The sequence below is a fragment of the Rhinolophus sinicus genome, chromosome 8, assembly GCF_057876585.1.
Source record: "Rhinolophus sinicus isolate RSI-liver-muscle chromosome 8, RSI-T2T, whole genome shotgun sequence".
NCBI classification, from domain to species: Eukaryota; Metazoa; Chordata; class Mammalia; order Chiroptera; family Rhinolophidae; genus Rhinolophus; species Rhinolophus sinicus.
In genome coordinates, this window is record NC_142508.1 from 75,453,290 (window position 1) to 75,480,268 (window position 26,979).

The following is a 26,979-nucleotide window of genomic DNA, read 5'->3' on the forward strand; positions in this document are numbered from 1 at the left end:
AACCTCCTTCTCTAGTCAAATGTTTAACCTATTTGTTGAGTTTTAAATATCAACAACTGTGCTTTCCACTTCCAAAGTTATATAATTCTTCTTCATATGTCCCTAGTCTTTTAAAATCGTATCTTATCTTTCTTTTCTTCCTGGTTCTTTCTTTAATGTCTTTAATCATTTAAAAATTTACCTCTTTTGTATTTCAATAGATCAATCACCAGACGTTCTTACAGGTCTAGTCTTGTTCTCTGTTGTTTTGGCTAACAATCACTCATGGTAATTTGTTCCTCATATAATGTGAATTTTTGGATGTTAACCTCATTTTAGGGAAGGCGTTATCTTCAGTACTCAACCCCTTTTAATATACAGTTTTTGCCTGAGTGTTCCTGGACCATGCAGATGAAGAAGAAAAATCAAACCATAAACTCATGAGAAGGCAGGCCTATGGCTATGAATTCTCAGGGGTGACAATTTTTCCCCTACTGAGAGTCCATGCTAAGACAAATTTCCTTGTAGTTTCCTTGTGCTGTTTGTTAGAATGGTCTGCCTTTGAGGGTTCTGATTTTACACAGGATTGCAGTTCTTACTGGCACACCAGCCTAACCCTCATCTCTTACTCTGCTTTGGGATTCTGCCCCTGGACACTGTGTTTCCTAGTTCCTGAGTATAGCATGTGTGCAAGTCCTACATTATCCACATGTCTGAACCAGCCTCCAACTTGTCTAGAAAAGGAGATCAGGTAAATTCAGAATGATTATTTGTGATCACTAACTTAGTTAATCTTCTAAGGAACAGAATTATGTATAATGAAAACATATGAATGAAAAACACACAAAAGTAAAAGCAAAGACACCACAGCATAACTAAAATCAAAGATCTGAAAATATGAATCAGAGCATACCTCTATATCATCTTTAAAGAGAGCTGGGGCAGGTTTGTATTCTGGGTCTTCCACATCCCTGTTAAAATACCAACAAACGCTATGTTAACTGTAGTGGACTTAAAATTTCTCTTGACAAGACAAACAAATAGAGTTTTGCTGGAAGGACTTTTTACTGTTAATGTCACCCTCAATTCTCTGTTCTCTACTCAGAGGAACCCAAGCCATAGCATAAAGGCTGTTAAATGGCAAGTCAGAAGAAAGCTAGTTTTAATTTACACACAAGTTCACATTTAAATGTGGGATTGTTAACCTTAATACAGCGTCTTACTTTCCTCTTTTGGTAAGAAAAGAAGTATAATTAAGGCCTTAGAACTTGTATAATAAAGATCGCATTTCTCTTTAATTGTGATATTCTATCTTTATTCTTCCTTCTTATGCCCCTTGAATTTTATGGCCTTAATGGCCATGACCATTAATGGAAAAAAGAACTCATCAAAAGAATGTGTGGGGCAGATCCAGTCTCTTCCCTGATCATTAGCTCCTTTTGATTGTGAACTCCAATTGTCTTACTACTACATTATCTAAGATAAACCCAGTGACACAGAATACGCTGATAAGACGTAAGGAGAATGCATGACTGAGATGCTCGTACCCATCCATATAATCATTCGCCCTCTGTTCTGCAGCAACTGCTTTCTCATCAGGTTTTCCCACTCTTTCCAAAAAGCATAATGCTGGGTCTGCTCGGATAGTGTTGTATTTCTCATAACCTACAAGGATCACCAGACATGAAGTAAAAAAGATAAAAAGAAAGTTATATAGATACAATCACCTCTCATATTTATGGTAGATGATGATCCTTAAGAAATGATGTACTAAAATATCACAGGTTAAGCATGTTTTCTAGAAATTATCACAAATATTACATGATCTGGTAATATGTATATTTGAAAATTTAGATTAAATTTTATCACTTAAAATGAACAAAAAGGAAAAACTCATCACAGATACATTATACACTTCACATAAGAACTCCTCCTCAGAGGGGAAGTTATGGGAGACTTATGTTCAAGAGGGGCAGGTCACATATGCCACTCTTTTCATGAGGAAATGCAGTCACTGACAGAGAGTATGGGAGTGTATGCTTTACATAATATATGTAATAACATGGCTGTTACTGGGATAAATCTGTAAGTAGAAATCAACAAACTGAGAATGAGAACTACGTCAATTATAACCTACATAGAAAAAGACTGTGCATACGTGACTTTTCACTTACCATGCTTAAAAACTCCAATGAGGAGTGACTTATCGGCATCAAAATCCCACCACTCAGCAGGCACTTCTGAGTGGTCTGGTTCCGGGACCCAAACATCAATGTCACTTAGGAAAAACAAAACAAATTACCACGAATTAAAATCATAAAATTGAACAATATCAAGAAAGTCACTATAAAATGAATTAATATTCTTAAATTCAACAGAAGAAATAAGTTTCAACAAGGTTTACTTTACTGTTAAATAATGATATTCTTTTCACTGATTTCCCTTAGATACAGATAAAGGGCTCCACTGGAAAGTAGAGTCTTACGTCAGCAAACAACATTATAAAAATCACCTGGTTTAAATATTTCATTTTGCATACGAGGGGACGAAGGCCCTAAAAGGGCAAATAAATTCATTTAGGCTACAAAACACATTATGTCTCTTCTAGACTGCTATTGCTAGGAAAATACCCTGAAAAATTAAGAATTGCTTACTAGTGAAGGAAAATGGCAAGGTTTTGATTCATAATTTGATTAAAACACTCAAAGAGCTATTTCATGCTGTATATAAATAATACCATATCACAAAATGATAACATAATGAAGTATTAAAAACTGTAATACATTCTTGATGCTTTGGTAATTTGGCTATTTTCATGAGTATAAAACAACTGTGTTACCAGAGGGTAAGGGGGTGGGGGGTGGGAGATGAGGGTAAGGGGGATCAAATATATGGTGATGGAAAGAGAACTGACTCTGGGTGGTGAACACACAATGGGATTTATAGATGATGTAATACAGAATTGTACACCTGAAATCTATGTAATTTTACTAACAATTGTCACCCCAATAAATTTAAATAAAAAAACAAAACAAAACAAAAAAAACAACAACTGTGGCACTTACAATTTTGCAAACATAATTTCCTTTTACAATGCTTATCACTTGGAATTATTTCCCCAGAAACCTCTGCAAGTAACACGTACAACACCTCTAAAAAGAAAAAGACACCACGTACGGAAGTACCGAAATGTTCACTTCTTTACCACGGCGATTGAAGCCATTATCTCCTTTAGCTTAGCACAGAGCAAATGTCTGACAATGATTAGTAAATGTATCATTAATTGATATATACACCATTCTTATATTTTTTTCAACAGTCAAAGAAGAGGTAGGGATTAGATAGGGTAAAATCCCTATTTCATATTCATGAATTATTAATTTTCAAAGACTCGGAAATGTAATAAAACATAACACAAATTATATTAAGTAGAATTTTCTCTCTTTGTCTTGGCACTATAATTTCATAAATTAATAAAGGCCTATAGATATAAAGAAATGGGGAGTCTCCTACTTAAATTGTGTGGCAAAAGTTCATGAGTAAGTTGGTTGTCTTTGGGAATTCAAATTTTCATATATATAGAAATAATCTCATAAATGCTCAATATGTTCCTGGGTTAGTCCATAGGAACCCAGTATTTTACATTAATATAGTTGAAATAAGGGCATTTGCAATCAAAGAGAAAGACTTACAAGTTTAAAAATAAGACCAAAAAATGGGTAAGAAATCACTTTTTATTTTTCTTGTTTTGCCAGCAGAAAAAGTTTTTAACCCACGAATACAGAGAAATGGATAGAGAACTTTCTCTAGATTCTTAAAGAAATCTTTCTGCACTTAAATAAGCATCTTGTTATATCTAATTTTTCTTAAAAACAGAAAGGTCACAATCACAATATTTAATAGTTTGATGTAATAAAATAGAAAAAGAGGAAGAATGATTTGCCTATGGCAAAGATGAAAAAGAGATGAGGAAAAACACAAAGAAGATGTTTATTTTTTATTGTTTCCTTACCAGAGCTAAACAAAGCATAACTACAAAAAGGTAAAGGATAGAGGAAAGAACACTGGAGATAGGATCCCCAACAATGGAGATAGGATCCCCAATGGGAAACACAAAGTGTGGGTCAGATAGTTCCTATCACCAACCATCAGGTGGCACTGTACCCCCAAAACAGAAAAGGCACTCAGAACATACCTAGCCTTCCAATGCAAGTACCATATGAATGTTCATTGTCCATTACGTGCTAGGCAATGGAACATATTAAGGTGCATGTGCTCCTGTTGATTTCTGTTTTTAAAGATTCAGTTCCCTGATGTTGCTTACATAAAGCCTTCTTTCACTTCCGCAAGCTAACTCATTCATCCAAAATGTATTTAAACAGCACTCCCTATGTGCCATAACAGCAACAGTAAGGCAGAGCCCTGCCCTTGTGAAGAGGTCCTGCACTGCTGTGTGATGAGTGCTATGACACTGGGTATGTGCCAACCAGACCTGAGAGGTCAGGAAAGGCCGAGCTGGTGTCAGGTGGGCAGTAATGAGGGAGAATGGAGGGAAGGGGGAAACAGAATGTTCCAGCAAGAACGCAAAGGCCTGGCAATGATGGCACATTTGAGAAATGTGTGTCCAAAGTTCAGAAGAGGGATGTGGGCTGGAGACAGATTTAGAAGACATCAGTTTAGAAATAAAAATTGATGCCTCAGAGAGGATAACACCCAAGAACAGTTAAGTGACAAGGAAGGCCAATTTGAAGACATTTCTAAGACAGGTAGAAGAGGTGGCTAGAAAGCAGCAAGAAGCAAGCTAAAAAGAAAATCTATAGGAGAATGGCATCACAGAAGCATTTTAAGAAGAAAGAAGAAAGACGTCAATAAAGGTAAAGTAAGAAAAGCAATGATGTATGCATCAAATTTAGCCTCCAAAATGTGGAGGGAGAACTTCTTAGAGTGGGAGGTGGAATGAGGGTGTAGGAGTGAATTGTGGTGAACTGCACAGTGAGGGGAGAGGAGAAGGAGAGAGCAAATACAGACACTTCTTAGAAGTCTGGGTGTGAAATCAAGGAAAGTAATAATATGGTAGTAAGGAGACAGGGGGTCCACAAGTGACTGGGCGAGCAAGTAAGTGTTCTTTGAGGGAGATGTAAACGTTAAATGAGAAGCCCGAGAGGGGGAGATTAATGACAGATGGAAACATGGGGATAATTCAGAGAGAGCATACCTGGGAAATCATACATGGACTGGACCCAGTCAGGCCAAGGGTAAAGAGCAGTCAATTAGGCAACAATTATTTACTGGGTGTTACTACTTCCCAGATTCTCGGAGCTGGGAACACAATGATCAAGTAAGACAGACAGCATACTTAACTTTCAAGCAGCTTGAATTATAATGGGAGAAAGACCATAAAAAAATAAATATGTTTTTCAATAGTAATAGGTATCATGAACGAGAATAAAATAGGGTTCAGTAGTCCTGAGAGACTGGGGGGCTGCGTTAGCTAGGGTGGACAGGGAAGGCCCATGTGAGGAGGCAAAACGTCAGCTGCGACCCAAAGAACTTGAAGAAGCAGTGCTGTGGAAGATCGGAGGAAAGGGTATTTGGAACAGGAGGAACAGGACAGAATGAGCTTGACATGACAGGCTGAAGGAACAGAAACACCAGTGTGGCTGGAGCACTGTGGGTAAGTGACAGAGAGAAGGAAGAGGTCACAGAGGGGTGCAGGGACTGTAGGCCACCAGGAGTCTGGATTTTATTTTAAGAGAAATGCAAAGCACCTGGAAGGTTTGAACAAGAGTTGCCATGGCCGGACTTTTGCTTCAGAAAGAGCACTCTGGCTGCTGTGTGAAGGTCAGACTGTCGAAAGGCCAAGCAGAGGCAGAGCCCCAATCAGGAGACTGCTGCACAAGTCTAAGCATGAGATAATGGTGGCTTGGATGGGGGATTAGCACAGGAGATGGCAAAAAGTGCTCAGGTTTGGCACATTCCTTGTTGAGCTATCAGAGCTTCCTGCAGGTTCTAAGGAGTCCTAGGGTAACTAGGACGGAGAAGGCTTGTATGTGGGAAGGTGGGAGGGAAAGGATTGAAAATAGAAGATTTGGGAGAGCCAGGGAAGGTGTCAGTTCGACTTTCAAGTGGACATGCTGGGAGTCAGCTAATAACTCAGAGCTTAGAGCGCAGGTGACAGGTCTGAGAGGAGTATGTGAATCTGAGTCATCTGTTTACAGATCACATTTGATATGATGAGGATACATGAGTTCACCTAAGGAGAAAAAATAGACAAGAAAGAGAGCTGAGGACAGAGTTTGGTCCGTCCATCATTTAGAGATATGGTAGAGGCACAAGAGCTCGCAAAGGGAAAAGGACAACTAGGTGGAGATAGGAGCATGAAGATCCACAGAAGACAGCCCTTCAAAGGAGTAGAGTTATGTTTAGAGAGCCGATCACACTGTAGGTCACTAGAGGCCTTGTTAACAACCATTTCCGTGGGGTAGTGGGGTTAAAGGTTAAGTGGAACAGGTTGAAGAGAAAAATGCAAGGTGAAGAAGAGAGAGTAAACAAACAGACAACTCTTCAGAGAAGTTTGGTGTGAAGGTGAGCATAGCAATGGAGTGGTGGGGTGTAGGTTACAGGAATTATTTTCTTTTTTTTCTTTTTTTTTTTTTAAGGGGAATAGGACTTTATTGGGGAACAGTGAGCACTTTCAGGACTTTTCTCCAAGTCAAGTTGTTGTCCTTTCAATCTTAGTTGTGGAGGGTGCGGTTCAGCTTCAAGTTATTGTTCTTTCAGTCTTAGTTGTGGAGGGCGCAGCTCAGCTCCAGGTCCGGTTGCCTTTGCTAGTTGCAGGGGGCACAGCCCACCATCCCTTGCGGGAGTCGAACCGGCAACCTTGTGGTTGAGAGGACATACTCCAACCAACTGAGCCATCCGGGAGCTCAGTGGCAGCTCAGCTCAAGGTGCCGTGTTCAATTTTAGTTGCAGGGGGCGCTGCCCAGCATCCCTTGCAGGAGTGGAGGAATTGAACTGGCAACCTTGTGGTTGAGAGCCCGCGCTCCAACCAACAACTGAGCCATCCGGGAGGCAGCTCAGCTCAAGGTGCCGTGTTCAATCTTAGTTGCAGGGGGCAGAGCCCAACATCCCTTGCGGGACTCGAGGAATTGAACTGGCATCCTTGTGGTTGGGAGCCCACTGGCCCATGTGGGAATCGAACCGGCAGCCTTCGGAGTTAGGAGCACGGAGCTCTAACCGACTGAGCCACCGGGCCGGCCCAATTATTTTCTTTTTTAAGTGAATGATATTAAGGCATGTATGCAGGCCAGGAGAATGATTCGGTAAGGGGGGTGGGGGGGATGATGATTCAGAAAAAAGATGGCTACAGGAGTAAAGTCCTTAACAGGTAAGAGTTCCAAGGCACACGGATTGCCTTAGGAGGAGGGACATTTCTACTGATTTCTGAGGGAAGCAACAGGTGGACACACCTGGGAGTAGAAGTAAGGGTAGCTATTGGGTGATTGTGGCTATTTTCACCATGAATTAACAGCCCTCATTAGGAGAGGATGGTGGTGATAGGGTTAGAGGAGAGAGGTGTGGACAGAGGAGAGAGGTGTGGACTGGTCCTCTTAAAGAGTAGGAAAGTGAATTTACTGGTCACAGTGGTTAAAAAGTCTGTTTGTGATTAATATCATTCGGGATCAATGCTCATGAATTTGAAGTGAGTCACTTCAGCAGGGTTGCCTGAATTTTCTCCAGCAATGTTCAGCTGCACAGGTGTAGGCCAGAAGTAAATGGACAGTGGGGTTTATCCTGAGTTGGAGCTGTGCCAGGTGAGTAGAACAGATGGACAGGCAGGCAAAGGATGCTAGTTAATGATTAGAGTGTGGGACGACAAAACATATGCTAAGTAACAAGGAAAGCAGGGGCATGACAGTGGGGGTAGACAGTCAGTGGTGAGATGAAGGACATCGTGATGAAGTTACAGAGCAGAGTGAAAAGCACCCGAGTTAAGTGAGTTTGAAAAAAGGAAGTAATTGTGGAAATTTAAGAGGTAATGCTGTTATTGAGAATGGCAAGCTTAAGTATATGACTGAGTGAGTATGTGGCTTTGGAGGGGAGAAAAAATGATGATTGTAGATAAACGTCAAAGAACTGAGAGACGAAGGTGTGGGATGGCTCATCTGTGGACAAAGTCAGTCACCACAAAACCTCTTCCATTGTAATGAGTGGGAAGAAGAGAAGAATGGGCATAGAAAAGTTAAGTTTCAGATTTGCTGCTAAGAAGACACTACTACTGACGTCACTACTGTTATTATGTTATCACATTCAGTGACAGAGCCAAAGATGAGATTAACAGAAAAAAGGCAACAAGTTGGTAAGGATTCATTCTCTAAGTTTGGTGGATTTTTCTTCTTGTGAATTTCACTAACTAATGAGCCACTTAATATACAGTTTCCTGGTCATATAATTTTTGCCTAATCACGTTATTGAAAAATAAATATAAACAAGTATTTCATTTACCTTGCATCAACTCCATCAAATACTTTCTGACACTCACTTCCGATGACTTCTTGCTTTAGATAATACAGCATTCTTACACGAAGCAAAACCCTAATAATGAGGGAAAAGAAATCAAAAGAAACAAGATACTAATCATTAAAGAAAATCCATCCGTGGGGTTTAAATTAGATAAGAATTTATATACAGAATTTTTATAATGAAATAATAACTTCTGATTAAATAAATCTTATTACTACCATATATATAAAATAGGTTTCTCCAAAATCTTCATAATCATCATTATTTAATATCCAAGTAAGATATAATGAGATCATTTGGAGGCCAGTTTTATTTCTCTCTCTGTTGATGAAAACAGTGACACAAGAGGTACCTTGATTTGCTGAAGGGATACCCTGTAAGATTAAGATTAGGATTGGTCCTAGACCACACTGTCTCTACACTCAAAATCAGCATGCTTTAAATTATTAATAAATTCAATAAAGTAAACTTTTAACGAGTTGTGTTAAAAACACTCCACTACTTACTTATTACAGTGGTGTTTTATATGTTTTTTGTAGCCTTCATCTTGAAGTAGCTGCTCAGGATTATATTTTCGAAGCCATTCTGCTTTCTGGATATCAAATGAGCTTGTCTGGGTCTTTACTTTCTTCCCTTTTCGGCCCCTGGGTACAGGGGCTGATAGGCCTGTTAAAATAAGAAGGGCATGTCATATCAGGAACCATTTGTACAAAAGATCTGCAATTTGAAACATTTTTTCAATCCCAGAAATTTCTGGAGATGTTCAGAGGTCTATGAAGGCTCTACAGAGATCTTTAAAATATTAATGGTAACTATAATACTGATCCAAACACGAGATATGGGTTAACATAATGATTTCACACACATATTAACACAATTTCCCCCAATAATTCTTATATCTCACTGATTACATATCATTGATTATATATCATTGAATGACTATATATCATTCTGATTTTCTTTTTGTGTTCCAAATCACAGTATTTATTTCCAAATGTAAAAACCAAATGATAAAGCTTTCCGTCTGCTTTACTTTTGCTTCCCTAGTTACAAAATAATAAGTTTTGGCTTCAACTTTCAAAACTGGTTTTACTAATAACATGGATTAGGTTTACCCATTACGGTTTCCTGTTTATTTTTTTGACATTTTGGTTTTCAATATTTCAAAAATACATTAAAGAATTCCCACTCTTCATCTTAACATATTCTGTATTTGGTTAGTTTTTTATTAAAGGAAGTAACATATAGTTGATGTCCAATTCACTCTTTCCTTCCCAAAGAAAATCACTTAACCTGAATATGTTTTTTCATTACAGGAATGTTTATACTCGAATGTTGGAGAAATGTTTAGTATTTAACAGTTATGACATATTATACACGGAATTCTGCAACTTATTTACTACTCTCGATATTGAGATTAATACTTGCTGATTCATGAGGCTCTAATTCATCCATTTGAATTGCTGTGTAAAATTCTATTGTATGACTATACCACCTCACATTAATCTTCCATGATACTTTAGTTGTTCCACTTACAATTTTTCACAATTACTAATCATGGAGTTTTTCACTCTTCCTTTCAATTCTTGCCTCATATATCTTTTCCTTGCTGTATTCTACCAACTAGGATTTGCATCATAGTGGTAAAGAGAAGAACTATGTGCATTTGCCCTTTTATCCTTAAAATTTTGGCGGTTTTTGCCTTTATATTTTGAGGTCATTTTGTTTGGTGCATACAAATTCATAATTATATTTTTTTATGGATTGGTCTTTTTTATTACTAGGTACTGTCATTTTTAAAATCCCAATTAATGCCTTCTATCTTAAACTTTATTTTGTTCTACATTAATGTTGTTTTGTATTCCAGTCCTCTTCACCATTGTTGGTTTGAAAACTAAACAGTATACAAGTATGTATACTTAAATTTTTCTAATAAAACCTGTAGGCATTCTATACTTTAAACTTGTCCCTAACAAAATGTTCTCATATTTTTCATTTAATCCGACTTACTTTTTGTTTCTGCTACATGTAACTTAGAATTTATTGGAGGTCTGTTTGCTTTAAATGTTTCTATAGCACTTTATTCGTCTTTCAAAACCAAAATACACTTGAAATATTTTTGAAGATATTAATGATAGTTTTTTAAAAGTTGTCTTCTCCTTTTATAGTTTCCTTGTTTATAGTTTTCTTTGTTTCCTTCAACTTCATTTTCAGGGTTTGTTCTTGGTCTCTATCTCTCACGTTGGAGACTTTCCGAGGATATCTATCTCTCACGTTGGAGACTTTCCTCAGATATGATATCCTCGGTCGTTTGCTCTTATTTCCGAATGGCAGTACAAAGGGCTGACAGGTCATCTGAATGGGTGGAGCTAACTGACTGGACTCACTGAAGGGTAATCTTACTGGCTGTTTCCTGTCATGATCTTGAGGTTTGGCCTGGTGAGATTCAGCACAGAAAATTCCTCGGTTTTCTTCTTTGAGTAGGGTATTGTCCAGTATACAGACGTCATTTAATCCCCATTTAGTAGCTCCATATCCCAAATACCAATGCAACCCAGAGATTCTCTATTGTACCCTCTCCAGGGAATAAACTTTCAGTCAGTCTTCATCCTGGCTCCAAGGAGTTGAAGAGGGCACGTGGGATCTAAGCCCCTTAAACAACTTTTAATCATAGCCTTTGTCCTTTAATCCCCCCTCCCTTTCAGAGGTTCCTGATGTCATAAACTCGTGAAACACCTGGGTAGTATATGAAGCACATCAGTGCATTATTACCTTTTCCCATGCTGACCTAAGATTCAGCTCTCTCTGGTTCGTTAAGTTAGTTATCACTAATTCCAAAATTTTGTTACTATTTCTTCTCCCATTAGCTCCACTTTTGAAGGTTTGCGCCTATTTATTTTTTAATTATGGAATTAATCATATACAAAAATAGTTGGAATTACATGATGGATTACCATGTTCCATCATTCAACATCAATAATTATCAACCCATAGCCGATTTCGTTTAATCTCTACCCTATTTACTCCTAACCGCTCACATTTTTAGAAGTACATCTAACACATCAATCATTCTATCAATGAGTACCTGAGTATCTTTTTTCTTTATAAGAGATAAGGCCTCCTCTAAAAAAACAAAAAACAATACCATTATCAGCCCTAAGAAATACAATACTTCCTTAACAGTTGGTAGTCAAATTTACAACTGTCTAATAAACATGATAAAAAATTTTCCCTGGGTTGTTTGTTTCAATCAAGATCCAAATAAGGCCTACACACTGCAACTGGTTGAAGACTCTTAAATCTCTTTTAGGTCATAGCAAGGTTTTCAATCTCAGTGCTAGATGTGCTGCTCAACTTATGATGGGGTTATATCCTGATAAACACATTATAAGTTGAAAATATCTTAAGTCAAAAATACATTAATACACCTAACCTACCGAACATCACTGCTTAGCCCAGCCCACCTTACACGTTCTCAGAACACCTATATTAGGCTACAGTTGGGCAGAATCATCTCACACAATGAATACAACAGGGAGTACTGGTTGTTCACCCTCATGATTGCCTGGCTAGCGGGGAACTGTGGCTCGCTGCCCCTGTCCAGCATTATAAGTATCATGTCGCATATTGCTAACCCAGGAAAAGATCAAAATCCCAAATTCCAAATAAGGATTCTACTGAATGTGTATTCTAGTCCTTGCACACCATTGTAAAGTCTAAAAAGTCGTAAGTCAAAACCATCTTAAGTCAGGAACCATATCTGTTGGTGTTTTGAGCTGCACAGCTCTTCATTGTGGGGTGCTCTGGTGCATACTTGGCCTCTACCCACTAGATGCCAATAACATGGTCAAAGTTGTGACAACCCAGGGTGGGGACGGGATTCAGGCACAGAATCATGTACAGCTGAGAACCACTGGTTTATAGATACCCAATCCATTTCCTCTCCTCCCAGTATCTGTTGAAAAAACTAGGACTTTTGCCTGTGGAATTTGTCAAGCTTAATGCCTTACTATGTTTTCTTTATTGACATGTAAGTGGGGTTCCAAAGAAGAGTAGAATTATATTTCTGTGAATCTTCTCTATCAGAAGTCAGCTCTTCACATGAATAATGTCATTGCCTCCTATTAAGCTAGGCCTCCAATGACCACCCTGTTCTAAAATAGGTGCTTTCTGTTATTCTCCATCTCAGCACTTACTTACTTCTCAGTACTTACCTCAACCTTTAATTATTTAGTCAATTCACCTAGATTTGTATTATGTCTGTCTACCTCACCAGAATGTAGGGCCCATGAGCTCAGGGATGTTGTATATCTTGCTTCTTCTTATCTTTCAGTACCACGCACAAGAAGCACATAGCAAGTACTTCAACAGGTATTTGTTCATTAAATAGAACCAAATTTAACACAGCTTTAAGGGCACATTAACGTTTTTATCTTTATTTAAAAATACAATTATTTTATGCTATGAAATAATTATTTGATGCAGAAAAGAATGTTGTTACCGATGCTGTGGAGAAAAAGTCCTTGTATATAACTCTGATAAGGCTGTAAATTTGGTATAGCCACATGTGGCAGCAAATTAGTATCTATGAAAATTTAAAATGTACATCTGTTTCCCAAACTTTAGTTACATACAAATTGCTGAGGAGCTTGTTAAAATGTAGATTGTGATTGAGTAAGTCTGAGGCCTGTTTCTGCATTTCTAAGACGCTCCCAGGAAATGCTGATGCTGTTGATCCACAGACCACATTTTAGGTTCCAAGGATGTACGTATATATGCTACACTCAACAATTCTATTTCTTGATATTTACTTGTGATAGATTGATTCATATGCACAAGGATGAATGTACAAGGATCTTCACTGAAACTTGTTTTCCAATTGTCTAAAAGTGGAAATGTCCTAAAAGCCCATCATTGAAGGAAATGCTAAATGAATTATGGAATATCCATACTTTGGACTACTAAGCAGGACTTTAAAAACTGAGACGGTGCTACATAAATTCAGATAGGAAGAGCTCTAAGTTACAGTATTAGGTCAACAGCTTGCAAACGAACGATGTTTGATAATGGTATATAAAGCTCAACAAAACTGGTAACATTGGTATTTTCTTAAGTTGGAACATGAAACTGAGGGTGAAGGACAAAGGTTCTTTAACACTGTCTATAATGCTTCAGTATTTTATAGGGTACTTTGTTGAATATTATTTATGTAACTAAAAATAAAGTGAAAAAGAAAACGGAAGAAGGTTCTTACCTAGATGATTTTGTAGCTCTCGTGTCTGCCCATCTTCAGTTGGAGTAATGAGATCCCATATGAAGCCTTTAATTTTCTCATCTCCCCGGTAATGAATAAGGCAATATGCTAAGAGGGCTCGGCAAATTATTTCTACATCATGCTCGTTTAGCTGCCTTTTAAAACGGCCATGTGATAGAATCTCTCTCCATCGGCCCCATCTGGTTAAAAAGGTATATTTACATTAATACTGAGCAAGTTCTAAAGAAAAACAGAGCTCATGGATAAAAGGCCTGAAAACTGCAAAAAAAAACCACAGTGTCATTCACAGGATTTACTTAAGGGTTTTACTTAAGGGTTTTCTTGCATGAGTAACATGCAGAGCCATGGTATAGTAATTTCTAGTATGTTTTATGCAATAACGGGTAACAACAATATCCATTTTGCATTTTGGAATAGGCAAATCTGAAGAATTTGACTTAACTGACACATTCGTAATTTAAAACTTAAGAAAATCCCATCATTCTCTTATTAAATATATGTTAAACACTTAAATTCAGGGTATTTCAGAAATAGATTATATTGATTCTAACAAGATAAAATATATACTACAATAGTGCATGTTTTCTGTAACTTAACATGCCAGACTACTAACAAGAAACTTTAAAAACAATATTTTACCCATAAACCAGCAGATTTTTCTCTACTCTGAAGCATTCGGTTCTTCCATAGCCATTGGAACGGTCACAGGGTCTCCGGAGTTTGGGCTTTTCTTCTCCTTCACTTTCAGCTTCAGATAATTCAGCCAATTCATCTTTTGTGGCACTAAAAGGTCTCGTTTGCTTCCTAATTCTTGGAGTGTCAATAACCAAGCTGTTCTGTAAAATTTAATAGCTATTAGTTGAAGGTCCTTTACTATTTTGCTTATAACAACGTCTTACATTTTTCAATGTATAAATGATAAACTGTATAAATGATAAAATAATTCTAGAAAGCCAGAAAAAGAAATTACTAACAATTCCAACAACCTGCCAAATCGACTTAAAATTTTTTTTATTCCTTTAAAACCCTTAATACCATACGCATATAATTTTGTGATATTACAGTCACAGGATTAAAGAGAATTTTGTATTTGGCTTTAGTATTAATATGAAAGTTATTGTATTGTGCATCTGTAATAATCATAAAACATATTTTAAGCTGAATTTATGGATCATACTTTTCTTCATCTAATTAATTCATAATTCAATTTAGATTGTTTTAAATTTTTAACATAAATAATGCTAAAGTAAATCTTTGTGATCTAAGTTTATCCTAAAGATAAATCCAAAAGAAGTGAAATATTCAGGAATGGAAATATTGGTCAAAGGATATAAACATTTATTGGTCTAGAAACATGTTTCAGTGCTTTTCAATTTTCAAGACTTATACTAATACACAAAAACCAAGGTAATAACTATATGAACCTCATTTGCAATTCAGTGTAACTCATTCAAAAACAACCTAAGTTGACATGCGTTTCACCTTTACTGAGAAATTTCTCTAAGTTAGACACTATGTTATCGGCTGCAGATATAAAAATGAATAAGACAGCTTCTGCTCATAAGGAATCTATAGTCATATGGGTCAGACAAATGTGTAAAGGGAGTCAGAGAAAGCTTCATAAAGTAGTGATACCAGGACAGAATCTTGAAGAATGAGAAGTAGTTTGCTAGGCAGTCAAAGAGGAGATAACATTGTAAGGAGAGGGAAGAGCAAGGGACCTGAAATGGAATGAGATGTTCAGGAAATGCTTTAGAGCAGGGGACGGCAAAGGGGAGGAGAGGAAGCAGACATCACACCACGAGGGGACGTACCACAGTACATACACAGTATTGGATTTAAGGGGATACATATTAATCTGGCTTATTCCTTATTAACTTAACCTTCTCTGCCAAGTCTCTTCACTGTAAAATTACTAGCTTTCCAATTAATAAGTATTTTGGAACATATATGTTGAGAACATGTAAAAATCCTGTTTCTCCTTAAATCTCACCACAAAATTTTAGAATTCATCAATGGATTTTGTCTGCTAGAATTATTACTATGGTGGATTAATGGTGATTTTCTATTTCTCTTAAATCCTTCTACATTTATTAATTGGCATTCTGTTAAGAAGAGTTGTCCCTTTCCTCCGTGCAGGTTCCATTAAAACACACACACACCTAATTTTATTCTTTCTTGAGTAATTTCAAACGTCCTTTGCCCATAATCTTTTGAGATTTGATGTTTCTGATCAACTTTATTAGTTTTTATATAACATTAACTTCCATATACACTTCTGCTACAAAGTCTCACCAGTATGACTGCACTTCTATTTTTCCACTACATGATTTTTAATCTTATATATTTGAACATGCCAATCATTTCCTTTGTGATTTCTAATTGAGAATGTTTTCTCACAAAACATCTGACAAAATAAAAATCTAGTTTTTCTATTTTTGCATTTTCAATTAAAAATTTTATCATAAATAGGTATTTATTGGTACAGATATTTTACGATGCTCCTCACCAATGCTAACTCCATATTCTAATGACAATTATTACTCTTTTTTACTCTAATACTATCTTTTACTAAAATCTTATAATTTGACCTTTTTCTGTTCTTATTCTTTGTTGTTAAAATCTTTCTCTTGGTGTCTTTATTTAAATTTTGGTTCCTTTATAATATATTAACATGCTTTTGTATCTTAACATGTAACACTTGTCTGTCTTCATTATACTTAATTTTCAGAAAAATTTTCAACGTTTTTTAACAAAGTATAAATTAGAAAATATAACTGCAGTGTTTAATAACTACGCTTATATAAATTTATTTATAAAATCCTTAACTCCTTAAGATAATCTACAAGGCCGTACTGATTTGATCTCTATCTATGGTCTCTGACCTTCCCTGTCACCACTATTACCAACTCCCTCCATTCTGCCACAATGTCATTTCTATGCTGGAATACATTAAGCTTGTTTCCACTAAAGGCTCTCTGCCACTCTGTCTACCTTGAAAGTTTTTTCCTTGTGTCTTTATATTGTTGTGTCTTTCTTACCATTCAAGTCTCAGCACAAATGTCCCCTCAGAGTGACCTCCCTTGACCACTTTACCGAACGCTATCCACTCCTCCAGGCATTCTCTACCAATTTGTTTTATTTTCTTACCTTTCTAAAAATAGCATATTTATTTGTTTACTTCTGTCTAACCCATCAGGATGCGTAAGCTGTATAAAAGGGGTTTGTCTGTCTTGCTCGTATCAGCCCTAATGGGAGAATGGTGCTTGGCTCATAGTGTGCCCTGACTGGATCTATTGCGTTTAAGTGTTGTGTCTGTGTATTACCGATACATGCTTCTGAAAAATTATAAACAAAGATCATATTATATGCATTGTGCTATGTATTTCTCTCTCTAAATTTAACCGTCTTGAAGCTCTATGTCAATATATAAGAATCGACATGATTATTTTTACTTATTGCATTAGACAGTATAAATGTACCACTCATCATCTATCAAAGAAGATTTAGTTTCTAAATTTTTCCTAAAACAAACAATGTGGCAAAGAGCATCTCTGTACAATATCATTGTACATGGGTGATTATTGCCGTAGGACAGATTCCTAGGAGAACATTTAATAGTCTTGACTACTTATTCTTCTAAGGGAATTTTAGATTTTGCCTGGTCTTATGAAAAAATTGATTTGGGTTGCATTTTCATTTTTAGAATCTCTTAAAATTTTTTTAAAATATGTAGTTTTTCCTTTCCAAATGACAAATGTCCCAATTAAATTTGTTAATTCACTTTACTGAAACCATATACATCTTTCCTTAGGTATAACCCTAAGTACACATATTATTTTCTACTGTAAAGTAGATCTCTTTTCCTATATATATTTTTTTTAATTTTTATTTTAAGTGTGTTTTTCCAGGACCCATCAGCTCCAAGTCAAGTAGCTGTTTCAATCTAGTTGTGGAGGGTGGAGCTCACAGTGGCCCGTGTGGGGATCGAATCAGCAACCTTGTTGTTAAGAGCACTGCACTCTAACCAACTGAGCAAACCAGCTGCCCTTCTTTTCCTATATTTTTCTATTTCTGTTAGTACCAATATTTAGGAAGGCTAAATGGCATATTTATGTTTATCCAATTAATTCATTAAACCCACTTATTAATTTTAATAGTGGTTTGCTGATTCCACTGTATTTTTAGGCATATGAACATGCCATATGCAAATAATGACTTTTTTATTACTATCTTTTCACAGAGAATTATACATATTTCCAAAATATATTAAATGACTATGTATGACAATGGCATTATTCATCACTGTACAATTTTACATTTTAAAATCCAAATACATTCCATGCATCAATCTTAATATGAAATTCTTTTAATCATTTAGCAGTTATTTTGATAGTAGACAAGGCTCACAAACTGATTCCAACATAATTATTAGACAGGTGTCTTATAAAATGAACAATTATTATCAGTTCCATGAATTCTATTTTAGTTTTTTGGCCCTTTCTTTCTTAGTTCCAAGGGAAGTTATAAACGAAACAGGTTAAAATTGCCACTTTCTTGACTCCTTCTTTTCCCCTCCTTTTATATTTGCATGAATCATCATTAATGGGATCTAACATCAAGAAAACAAAGTTAAAGAGCAAAATAAAAGTAACACACAACTTGAAGAAATTTTAAAAATTAAAAAAACAGATAATTTGGGCCAGCCCAGTGGCTCAGGTGGTTGGAGCGCCACGCTCCTAATGTTGAGGTTACTGGTTCGATTCCCAAAAGGGCCAGTGAGCTGCGCACTCCACCCCTAAGACTGTGCACAACAGCTCTCCCTGGAGCTGGGCTGCTGTGAGCAGCCGGAGGTTGGCGTGAGCTGCTGTGGGCTACTGTGTGCTGTCATGAGTGGCCGGTGGCCAGCGTGAGTGGCCAGCAGCCGAGAGCTGCCATGAGCTGCTGTGAGCTGGCAACCTACGACCTCAGCCGGGGGAAGCACAAGGCTCATAGTATCAGCACAGGCCAGGGAGCTGTGTCCTACACAACCAGACTGAGAAACAACGGCTTGAACCGGAGTTGGGCGGGTGGAGGGTGAGGAGGGGCACATAATTTTAAGAATATAACTAATATCCAAAAGTAAACTTTCCTTGTATTACACCTGTCATGACAAACATCAGAAGTATGAAACTGAAGCACTGTGACTCAGTATGTGATCATTCTACTACCCCACATCAATTTACTTATGCATGTAAATTAATTCTGGTAAGTACATAGTTCAATACCTTAAAATACTATAATAATATTACCAAGTATTCCAAAAGGTAATTTTTATAAAAGTCAATAAATACTTACTCTGCCACTGATGGCATCTATGTCTATTTCTGCCTTTTTAGCCCACTTTTGCCAGAAGTTGGGATCATCTAAGGAAATATCTGTCCGGTTTCCAGATGCCACAAAACTCGCCTGAAATACATAATAATAGCAGGTTTTCAAAATGTTTTGAAGCTTAGAGGAAAAATCTATCAAAGCATGTTTAAAACATTATCTCCTCACATTTACTGTGAATAGAATTTGAAATTTAGCATTCACACCTACGTTCAGAGAATGAAACATACCAAGCAACTACTTAAAGCAAAAGGCTTAAGGCAGAAGGCTGAATGCCAACCCAGGCTGGAGTTTTAGGAGCAGAGTTAAATAAGTTGTTATTGCTGTTTAACTCAAACTTTTGGTAAGCAAGGATCAAATACTGTTGGTCAAGAAACCACACAGGACAGAGATATGCTTTCTAGAAACACCACATGAATATTAAGAAATTAGATTAGAACAATAATTTCAAGCCTGCTTGATCTTTACAGCTCATTTTCTGGTATTCTCCCACTTTACTTCAATCATATTATTAGATAAATATGTCTCCTAAAGAAAATGAAATACAGAATATAAGAAATAAAGAAAAACGAATCACTGTCTTTATTTTTCAAACTATTTTCCTTACAACAAAAACACTTCATAATCATTGTAAAACTTTAATAAATTGCAGAGTAACAAAATTAGAAAATATAAGTGATTTATGTTCTTAAATATTGTAAAAAGTATAAAATCTTTTAGTTGGAATTAACTTTAGACATTACAGGTCAACACTGTAACATATAAACTAATAACCATTATTGCAACTGAAGTTCCTAAACATAAATATGCCACTTCAAAGAAAGGTAAAAAAAGTGCTTGATAAAAATGAAATAACCAATGAAGATACATGATGCTTTATGAAAGGAAAGGGCCTGAAAGATGCATGCTAACTCTTATAAGAATTAATGGAAGAACATGGTCACATAAAATGATTTTCAAAGAAGAATATAATTAGTAAATGGCTTTAAGATAAGCCTAATTATCTGGGATATAATCAAATGATTAAAACCCTCATTAAAAACTCATCTTGAGGGGTGGCTGGTTAGCTCAGTTGATTAGAGCGTGGTGCTGGTAGCACCAAAGTTGCCGGTTCGATCCCCGCATGGACCACTGTGAGCTGTGCCCTCCAACAAACAAAACTCACCATGATAGAATTTTTAAATGCAAAATATCATACATTAAAAAGATAAAACTATTAGAAGCAAATAACACATTTATGTCATTCAAGATAACTGGAAGTTTCAACACTGGAAAACTGATGATATCAAGGAATTATTGTGAATTTTATTTTTAAATGTGATAATAGTAGTTATGTTAAAGAAATCTTTATCTTTAGAAACACATATGGAAACATTTATGGAGGTGATGATATACTGTCTGGGATTTACTTTAAAATCATATGATAGACGGGTAGGGTAGTAATGAAATAAGTTTAGCATGAGTTGGTATCTATTGAAGCTAAGTGATGAATTCACAGGTTTCATTATACTATTCTGTCTATATTTGTAGCCTGAATCTTTATAAAACATTGAAAAAAATAAACAGGAACAAAATTAAAATCCAAAATGCTTCTGAACTTTAAGATTCTGTTCATAACATTGCTTATCAAGTAGCAAGTACATTCATTCCATCAAAACATTCTTTTTACTTTTTTTAAAACATTATTTTGAGATTGGGTTTGTAAGATGCTTGTATATAGCAAGTGTTCAAATATTATAAATGTTTAAAAATGTGTACTTTGCTAGAATACTTATGAAACAAGTGACAGAAATGTTTTAATGAATTAAATTTAAATTTCTTTTTTTTATTAATACTTGCTCTAAACGATAGCTTTAATAATATTGTGAAACTACTGATATTAGTACTTGTTTTATTTCTTTGAAATGATGAGTCTGGCAGGGTAAAAACATGGCTCCCAAAGATATCTAGGTTCTAATTCCTGGAATCTTGTAAGTGTTAGTTTATATGTCAAAAGGGACTTGGCAGATGTATATTTTATCCAAGTGGGTCCTAAATGTAATCACAACTGTCCTTATAAGAGGAAAGAAGAGGCCATTTCACCAGAGAAGAGGAAAAGGCTATGTGACAACAGAAGCAGGGACTCGAATAATGTGGTCACAAGACAAGAAATGCAGGCATTCTTAAATGCTGGAAGAGATAACCACAACTTCTCCACTGGAAACATCAGAAGGAACCAGTCCTGCTGCTAACCCTGATTTCAGCCCTTTGGACTTCTGACATCCAGAACTGTAAGAAAGTAAATCTGTGCTGTTTTAAGCCACTACATTTGTGGTAATTTGTTACAGTGGCAATAGGAAATAATCCAGTGAGACACTTCTTAATGATAAACAACATATTTTAAAAACTCACATCCAACTTAAAAGTACAAAGTCTAATTAGCTTAATAAAACAAAAAGTAGACAGCCACCTGCATAAAAGTATATGACGACAATTCATAGAAATAGTATGAATGAGTATGAGAAACTGACATCATCTAACTGCTCAAGTAGCTCCTAAGCTCTGAGGGGACTTCGTTTTATTAATTCAGAAATAAAATTTTTAACTAATATGATACCCGTACTTTGAAATCTTCATTAATATAAACTCATGAATTTTTAGGAACAGTGAAAAAAGTTCACTGAAGTTCATAGGGTTTATTTTGTACCATAATTTCATTGATATATGCTTCAAAATTTAAGCAATGTAGCAAATGAGCATTTGCTTTACATGAATTGGAGAATATTTAACATTAAAAGCAATTAAATATCAAGTCATTAAAATAAAAAAATGGGTTTTTGAAACATTACTCTACGGTTGCTTACCTTTAAAAAAAAATTCTAGCTTACAGTGGATAATCATTTTTCTTCTGCTACCAGTTAATTGTTGATAATTAAAATAATTTGCCTGGAAGAACTACACTAAATAATTAAATAGCTTTTGTTACATTCATTACAAGAGAAGTGATAAAATTATTTTTCAAATCACTTTTTTATATTTGTAAATAATTCTAGATTCTACTGTTAATTGACATGTAACATATTTTCAAGTTGACTAACGAAATTCTCAAGGATTGTAATAATGGACTAATGCCTACAGAAATGCAATGCCTGTGGAAGCTATCATCCATTACAGGTTTACCAACTCCTTCCAAATGTTACATCTTAATATCCTAGCTCCCAGAAAAATATTGTTCTTTAAGTGTATTCTTTTAATCATTAAAACCCTTAATTATTTATAAGGAAAGACTTTTAAGTGGTGAAATCTATCTTCCCATATCAGAAAGTAGCAGGAGAGTAGGTACCACAGAAGGGCCCTGACAAATAAGCAATCCATCGGAAGCATGATTCTGACACTTTTGTTTCATCTTTTGGAAATTAAGCAATTCTAAGTCTTTTGTTCTATACCAAAAAATTTTTAAATCAGACTAGGAACTTCCTATTTCGAGGATCCACCTGATGGTCCTTATGAAAATCTTTCAAAACAATGTCTAGGTGACACCACAACTTACAAATCAAGTTACCAATAATGATTTATTTGATGGATATGTACTAAGTCTAAGTAGGCTTATTATGCACAAGGCTCCATATACGTAGCTTATCAAAACTATTTGATAATGCAAAGAAACACAGATTGGAATTACTTCATTTATCCATACCATTGAAAACAATTGTACATAGCCGAAGTCTCTGGAAATTCCAGGAAAAGGTATAAAATACTATGAACTTTACATCAGCAGTGCCACTATATATAGTCACGCCATATTCCTCTATGCTAAATGCTCACTAAATAGTGGCACTGCCACACAAATATGGAAATGAACAAATTATAAAACAACCACAGGCAAACTCTCTGTACTTTCCTCAGCTATTATACCTCATCAGTCAGCTCTTTTTAAATGTAACAGTTACTCCCTGGTTTGAGGGTTTAAATAGATATTTAAATGCTTAAGTATTTCACATTAGAAGAGCACAGCTGGTTATCATTAAAGTATATTATGATTAGAGTATACCTGAGTAAAATAATACTCACATAGCAATAGCAAAATAGGAAAGGCCAACCATAATTATGTTCTCCTCTTTATAGAAAAGGCTGACTTGTAAAGGTTAATTGTCCAAGGTCACTCAGCTTATGAGTCAGACCTCAAACCCTGGCGTCTGACTTGCCATGCTTATTATCATTAACTTTGTAAATGACAAAGCCTGGGATCTCCTGTGGTCATTAAGTGCTTTACCTATTATTCCTACACTGATTAAACAAACAAAAAAACAACCTTTAAGAATATCTCTATGCTTAGCTTAACCAACAAAGACCATTTCTATGACTAATACCTTTTGATTAAATTAACTAATTTCAGGCATAAGGGAGAAATACGCATACATAGTGTGTTGACACCTTGGGTAGAGCCAAGGAATCTGAAATAAATTATATTTCTCAGGAAGGAAGCTACAGCCAGGGTACGTCGACCCAATCATGACTAGGTTTAGTTCTCAGCCTTACACTTCTATAGTATTCCTTTTGTTTCCACAATACTACTTCCTTCTGATTTATTCTCTAATAACTCCCAACTCTATTACCTCTATCTGAGGCAACTCTTACATGGACATCTCCACTTGGATGCCCTATAAATGCCACAAATACAACAGCTCCAATATTTTATTTTCTCCATATAAATTTCCTTCTCTTGCATTCTCTATCTTATTTAATGACACCAGGACCCTCCTAGCTACTTGAACCAGAAAATGTCAAGTCATTTTCTGTCTCCTCCCACGAATTTCTAACTGATCATGAACACCTGTTAATTAAAGTGGTTTTCCACTACTCTAATTCACCCATCCTTAGTTCCTACATAGGCCTCTTATCTCATCTCCCTGCCTCTAGTCTTTTCCTTTCAAACTCATTCTCTACACTGATGCTAGAGTTAAACTTCTAAACTGGATCACACTAAGTCCATTTTCTGCTTGAAGGGATTTAAAAGCTTTTTAACAGCCCCAGGATCACGTGCAAATTCCTCAAAATGGAATTTTTCTGAGTCCTTCACAATTTGGATCTAAACTCCCTAACCCCTTCATTTTCACCTCCATTTAATTCATCCTGTGCTTCCAGACAGGCCTATAATATGCCTTGAAATCTTCCTCTTAGTTTAGCAACATATGATTCATTAATGTGACCTCTTTTGAAATGCAATGAAATCTACATTTCCTTCAAGACTTGGCTCAAATGTTATTTTTTTCTGGTAAGGCTTTCCTGATTCTCTGCTCTCCCATTTTACCCAGAATTAATCATTTCCCCCTTTACATTTACATGAACTAGAATCCTTTCATTTTAGTATTTCCAGCATTGTTAAGTATTTCACACAAGATTTCATTAGTTTGCTGAATGAATGCAAGAGGAAAATTTTCATTTGGAAACTGGTAACATTACTTTTGGTGTAGCACCTTTACCACCTGCAAAAACACACTGCTCTCCATAAAGATAAAGATTTCTGGGTTGAAAACAAATTGGGGGATGGAGAAGGAAGAAAATGTAGAAAGGAAGTAAAGTGGAAAGGAAAAAGCCTGTAGGAATCATTGCAGATGGGACATAATGCTACAATAAAAAACTCTTCAGATGAATGAAAGATATAGATTGACCATGTCTCTGGTGCAAAGAAAAGAGAAAGCAAGAGAGAAAGAAAAGAAGAACAAATATAAAAGCAGTTAGTAAACTTTTAATACTTTCCCCAGATAGGGTAGAATAGTTATTAACACTTCAAAAGACAAATTTTGTTTTACTGTCTGCATATTAGATTTAAATATTTAAAATGAAATTAGAAACCCTTTCTCTCTTGTAAGTACTTTAAATTGTAGTAGACCCCCTTATGCTCCAGAGATACATTCCAAGTCGGCCAGTGGATGCTTGAGATTACGGATAGTACAAAACCCTATATATTACGGTTTTCTCCTACACATACATACCTGTGATAAGGTTTAATTTATAACTTGGGCACACTAAGAAATTAACAATAATAAAATAGAACAATTATAACAATGTCCTATAATAAAAGCTATGTGAATGTGGTTTCTCTATCAAAATATCTTTTGACTTATTTCTGGAATTTTCCATTTAATATTTTTGTACCATGCATGGTTGACTTAAATCATAGATAAGGGGGACCACTGTGTTACAAGTTGATGTAAGATGATTTAACCTCCTCTACTGTTGCTTATATTTTGCTATAACTTTGACATATATGTGTTTTAATTTCTAATTTCATTTCAAATGTTCTACTTTGATTAATACTTAGAACTATTTCTGATTATTATACTTATTCCATTTCACTAAGATCAAAAGAGCACATGGGAAATTTGATATGTGAGATCAGAAAAAATGAAGAAAAAGAATATATTACCTAATTCTTTTGAGATAATTCAATTTACTTAAACATAAACTAGATGTTCTGCAAATAATTAGTAAAGAGACAGCTAAATTTTTTTAGCATTGAACGCAAGTTACCAGTACATATATATAAAATAGCACTCACTGTTACCTTAGCAAATGTTGACCCACGACCTTCTGACTCAATTGTAATAGTTTTTGTGCGACGTAGTAAAATCTGATCGATATCCTCTTCACAGAATTTAGAACCTTCATCTTCCTCTTCCATAATAGCACCATAAGCACCTCTTCGAAGCAGATCTTCTATTTCCTTTTTGGAAAGCTGTTGAATCTAAAGAGAAAATAATTTTGGTAACAATATTTTTTAAAGTTCATAGAATGAGAAAGTAACCCTAAATAATGTCAAACACTGAGGTCTTGTTTAAATTGCCATTTGGGGTTTGAGATGTATTCAAGAGAGAATTCTCTGAAAGAATACATTGACGTTGCTGACTCTTCTTTACTATTTTTAAAATAAGATTTGCCATTTGCCTAAAATGGCTTCAGTTAAAACAGTCTATGGAGCAGGAAACCTGTGATGGTTATTTTCAGTACCAGGATTCTATAATGGTTGTAAGTACAAGATATAAGACAACAAACTTTAGGGAGAAATGCCAAAGAATGTCATTTATATAACAAGACAAAACCAATGCTAGTAGTTTGACAGTTAAAAAGAAAAAAGAAAAAACTGTATAGAAATAATATAGAAAAATTCACAAATTCTATTTTGTTATGCCATGATACAAATTTTCTAAAAGCAGAGCAAAAATATGTCTTCCTTGAAAACACATTCTTCGAATTCATAAGCTCTGGAGTTATACAGACAGAACAGGATGAAAAGTATTAACTAAATGTCGCAGTATTCTGAAATCCCTCCTTACATAAAACTGTCTATTTTGTGTTTGGTATGGATCAAAATTAAATAATACACTACTGAGGTTAAAAGTAAATGCAAACAAAAACACAAAAGCTCCAAGGGAAAAAGAAAATATACATACCCCACCAACATTACTTTCCCTTCCGCTCATGCTCTGCAGCACAGCCTTATCTAGACCCAGTTTCAGACTGGCTCGGTCAAACATCTCTCTCTCGTAGGAATTCCGAGTTACCAGTCGGTAGACTTTAACTGCTTTATTCTGACCAATTCTATGACAACGAGCTTGGGCCTATAAAAAACAAAAAGTTATAGATTCAATTTATTTTACAAAATAGCACAAAAAACATTACATAAAAGGCATTTAATAGTAAAATATTTGAAAGAATATAAAAGTATATAAGAATTTTTAGAACCTTTTGCTATGAAATTAGCTATAACCTTTTTAAAGTAATGAAGGTAGAGCTCACTAAAATAAGAAACGATCCCACAGTCAGCTATAAGTTAAAATTTATGCTCAAAT

General features: G+C 35.6%; 1 protein-coding gene across 11 annotated transcripts in view; it reads right to left on the reverse strand.

Moving 5' to 3' along the window:
- CHD9 (chromodomain helicase DNA binding protein 9) overlaps window positions 1–26,979 on the reverse strand; it is a 177,877-nt gene that overhangs the window by 30,072 nt on the left and 120,826 nt on the right. For all 11 annotated transcript variants that reach the window (XM_074314881.2, XM_019732338.3, XM_074314879.2 and 8 more), the window contains 10 exons: window positions 26,581–26,748; window positions 25,695–25,874; window positions 19,115–19,225; window positions 14,417–14,613; window positions 13,757–13,956; window positions 9,009–9,168; window positions 8,485–8,574; window positions 2,154–2,257; window positions 1,527–1,644; window positions 893–950 (listed from right to left, as the gene is read on the reverse strand). In XM_074314881.2, the coding sequence (XP_074170982.2) occupies window positions 893–950; window positions 1,527–1,644; window positions 2,154–2,257; window positions 8,485–8,574; window positions 9,009–9,168; window positions 13,757–13,956; window positions 14,417–14,613; window positions 19,115–19,225; window positions 25,695–25,874; window positions 26,581–26,748 (1,386 nt within the window). The remainder of the gene's footprint in view (window positions 1–892; window positions 951–1,526; window positions 1,645–2,153; window positions 2,258–8,484; window positions 8,575–9,008; window positions 9,169–13,756; window positions 13,957–14,416; window positions 14,614–19,114; window positions 19,226–25,694; window positions 25,875–26,580; window positions 26,749–26,979) is intronic.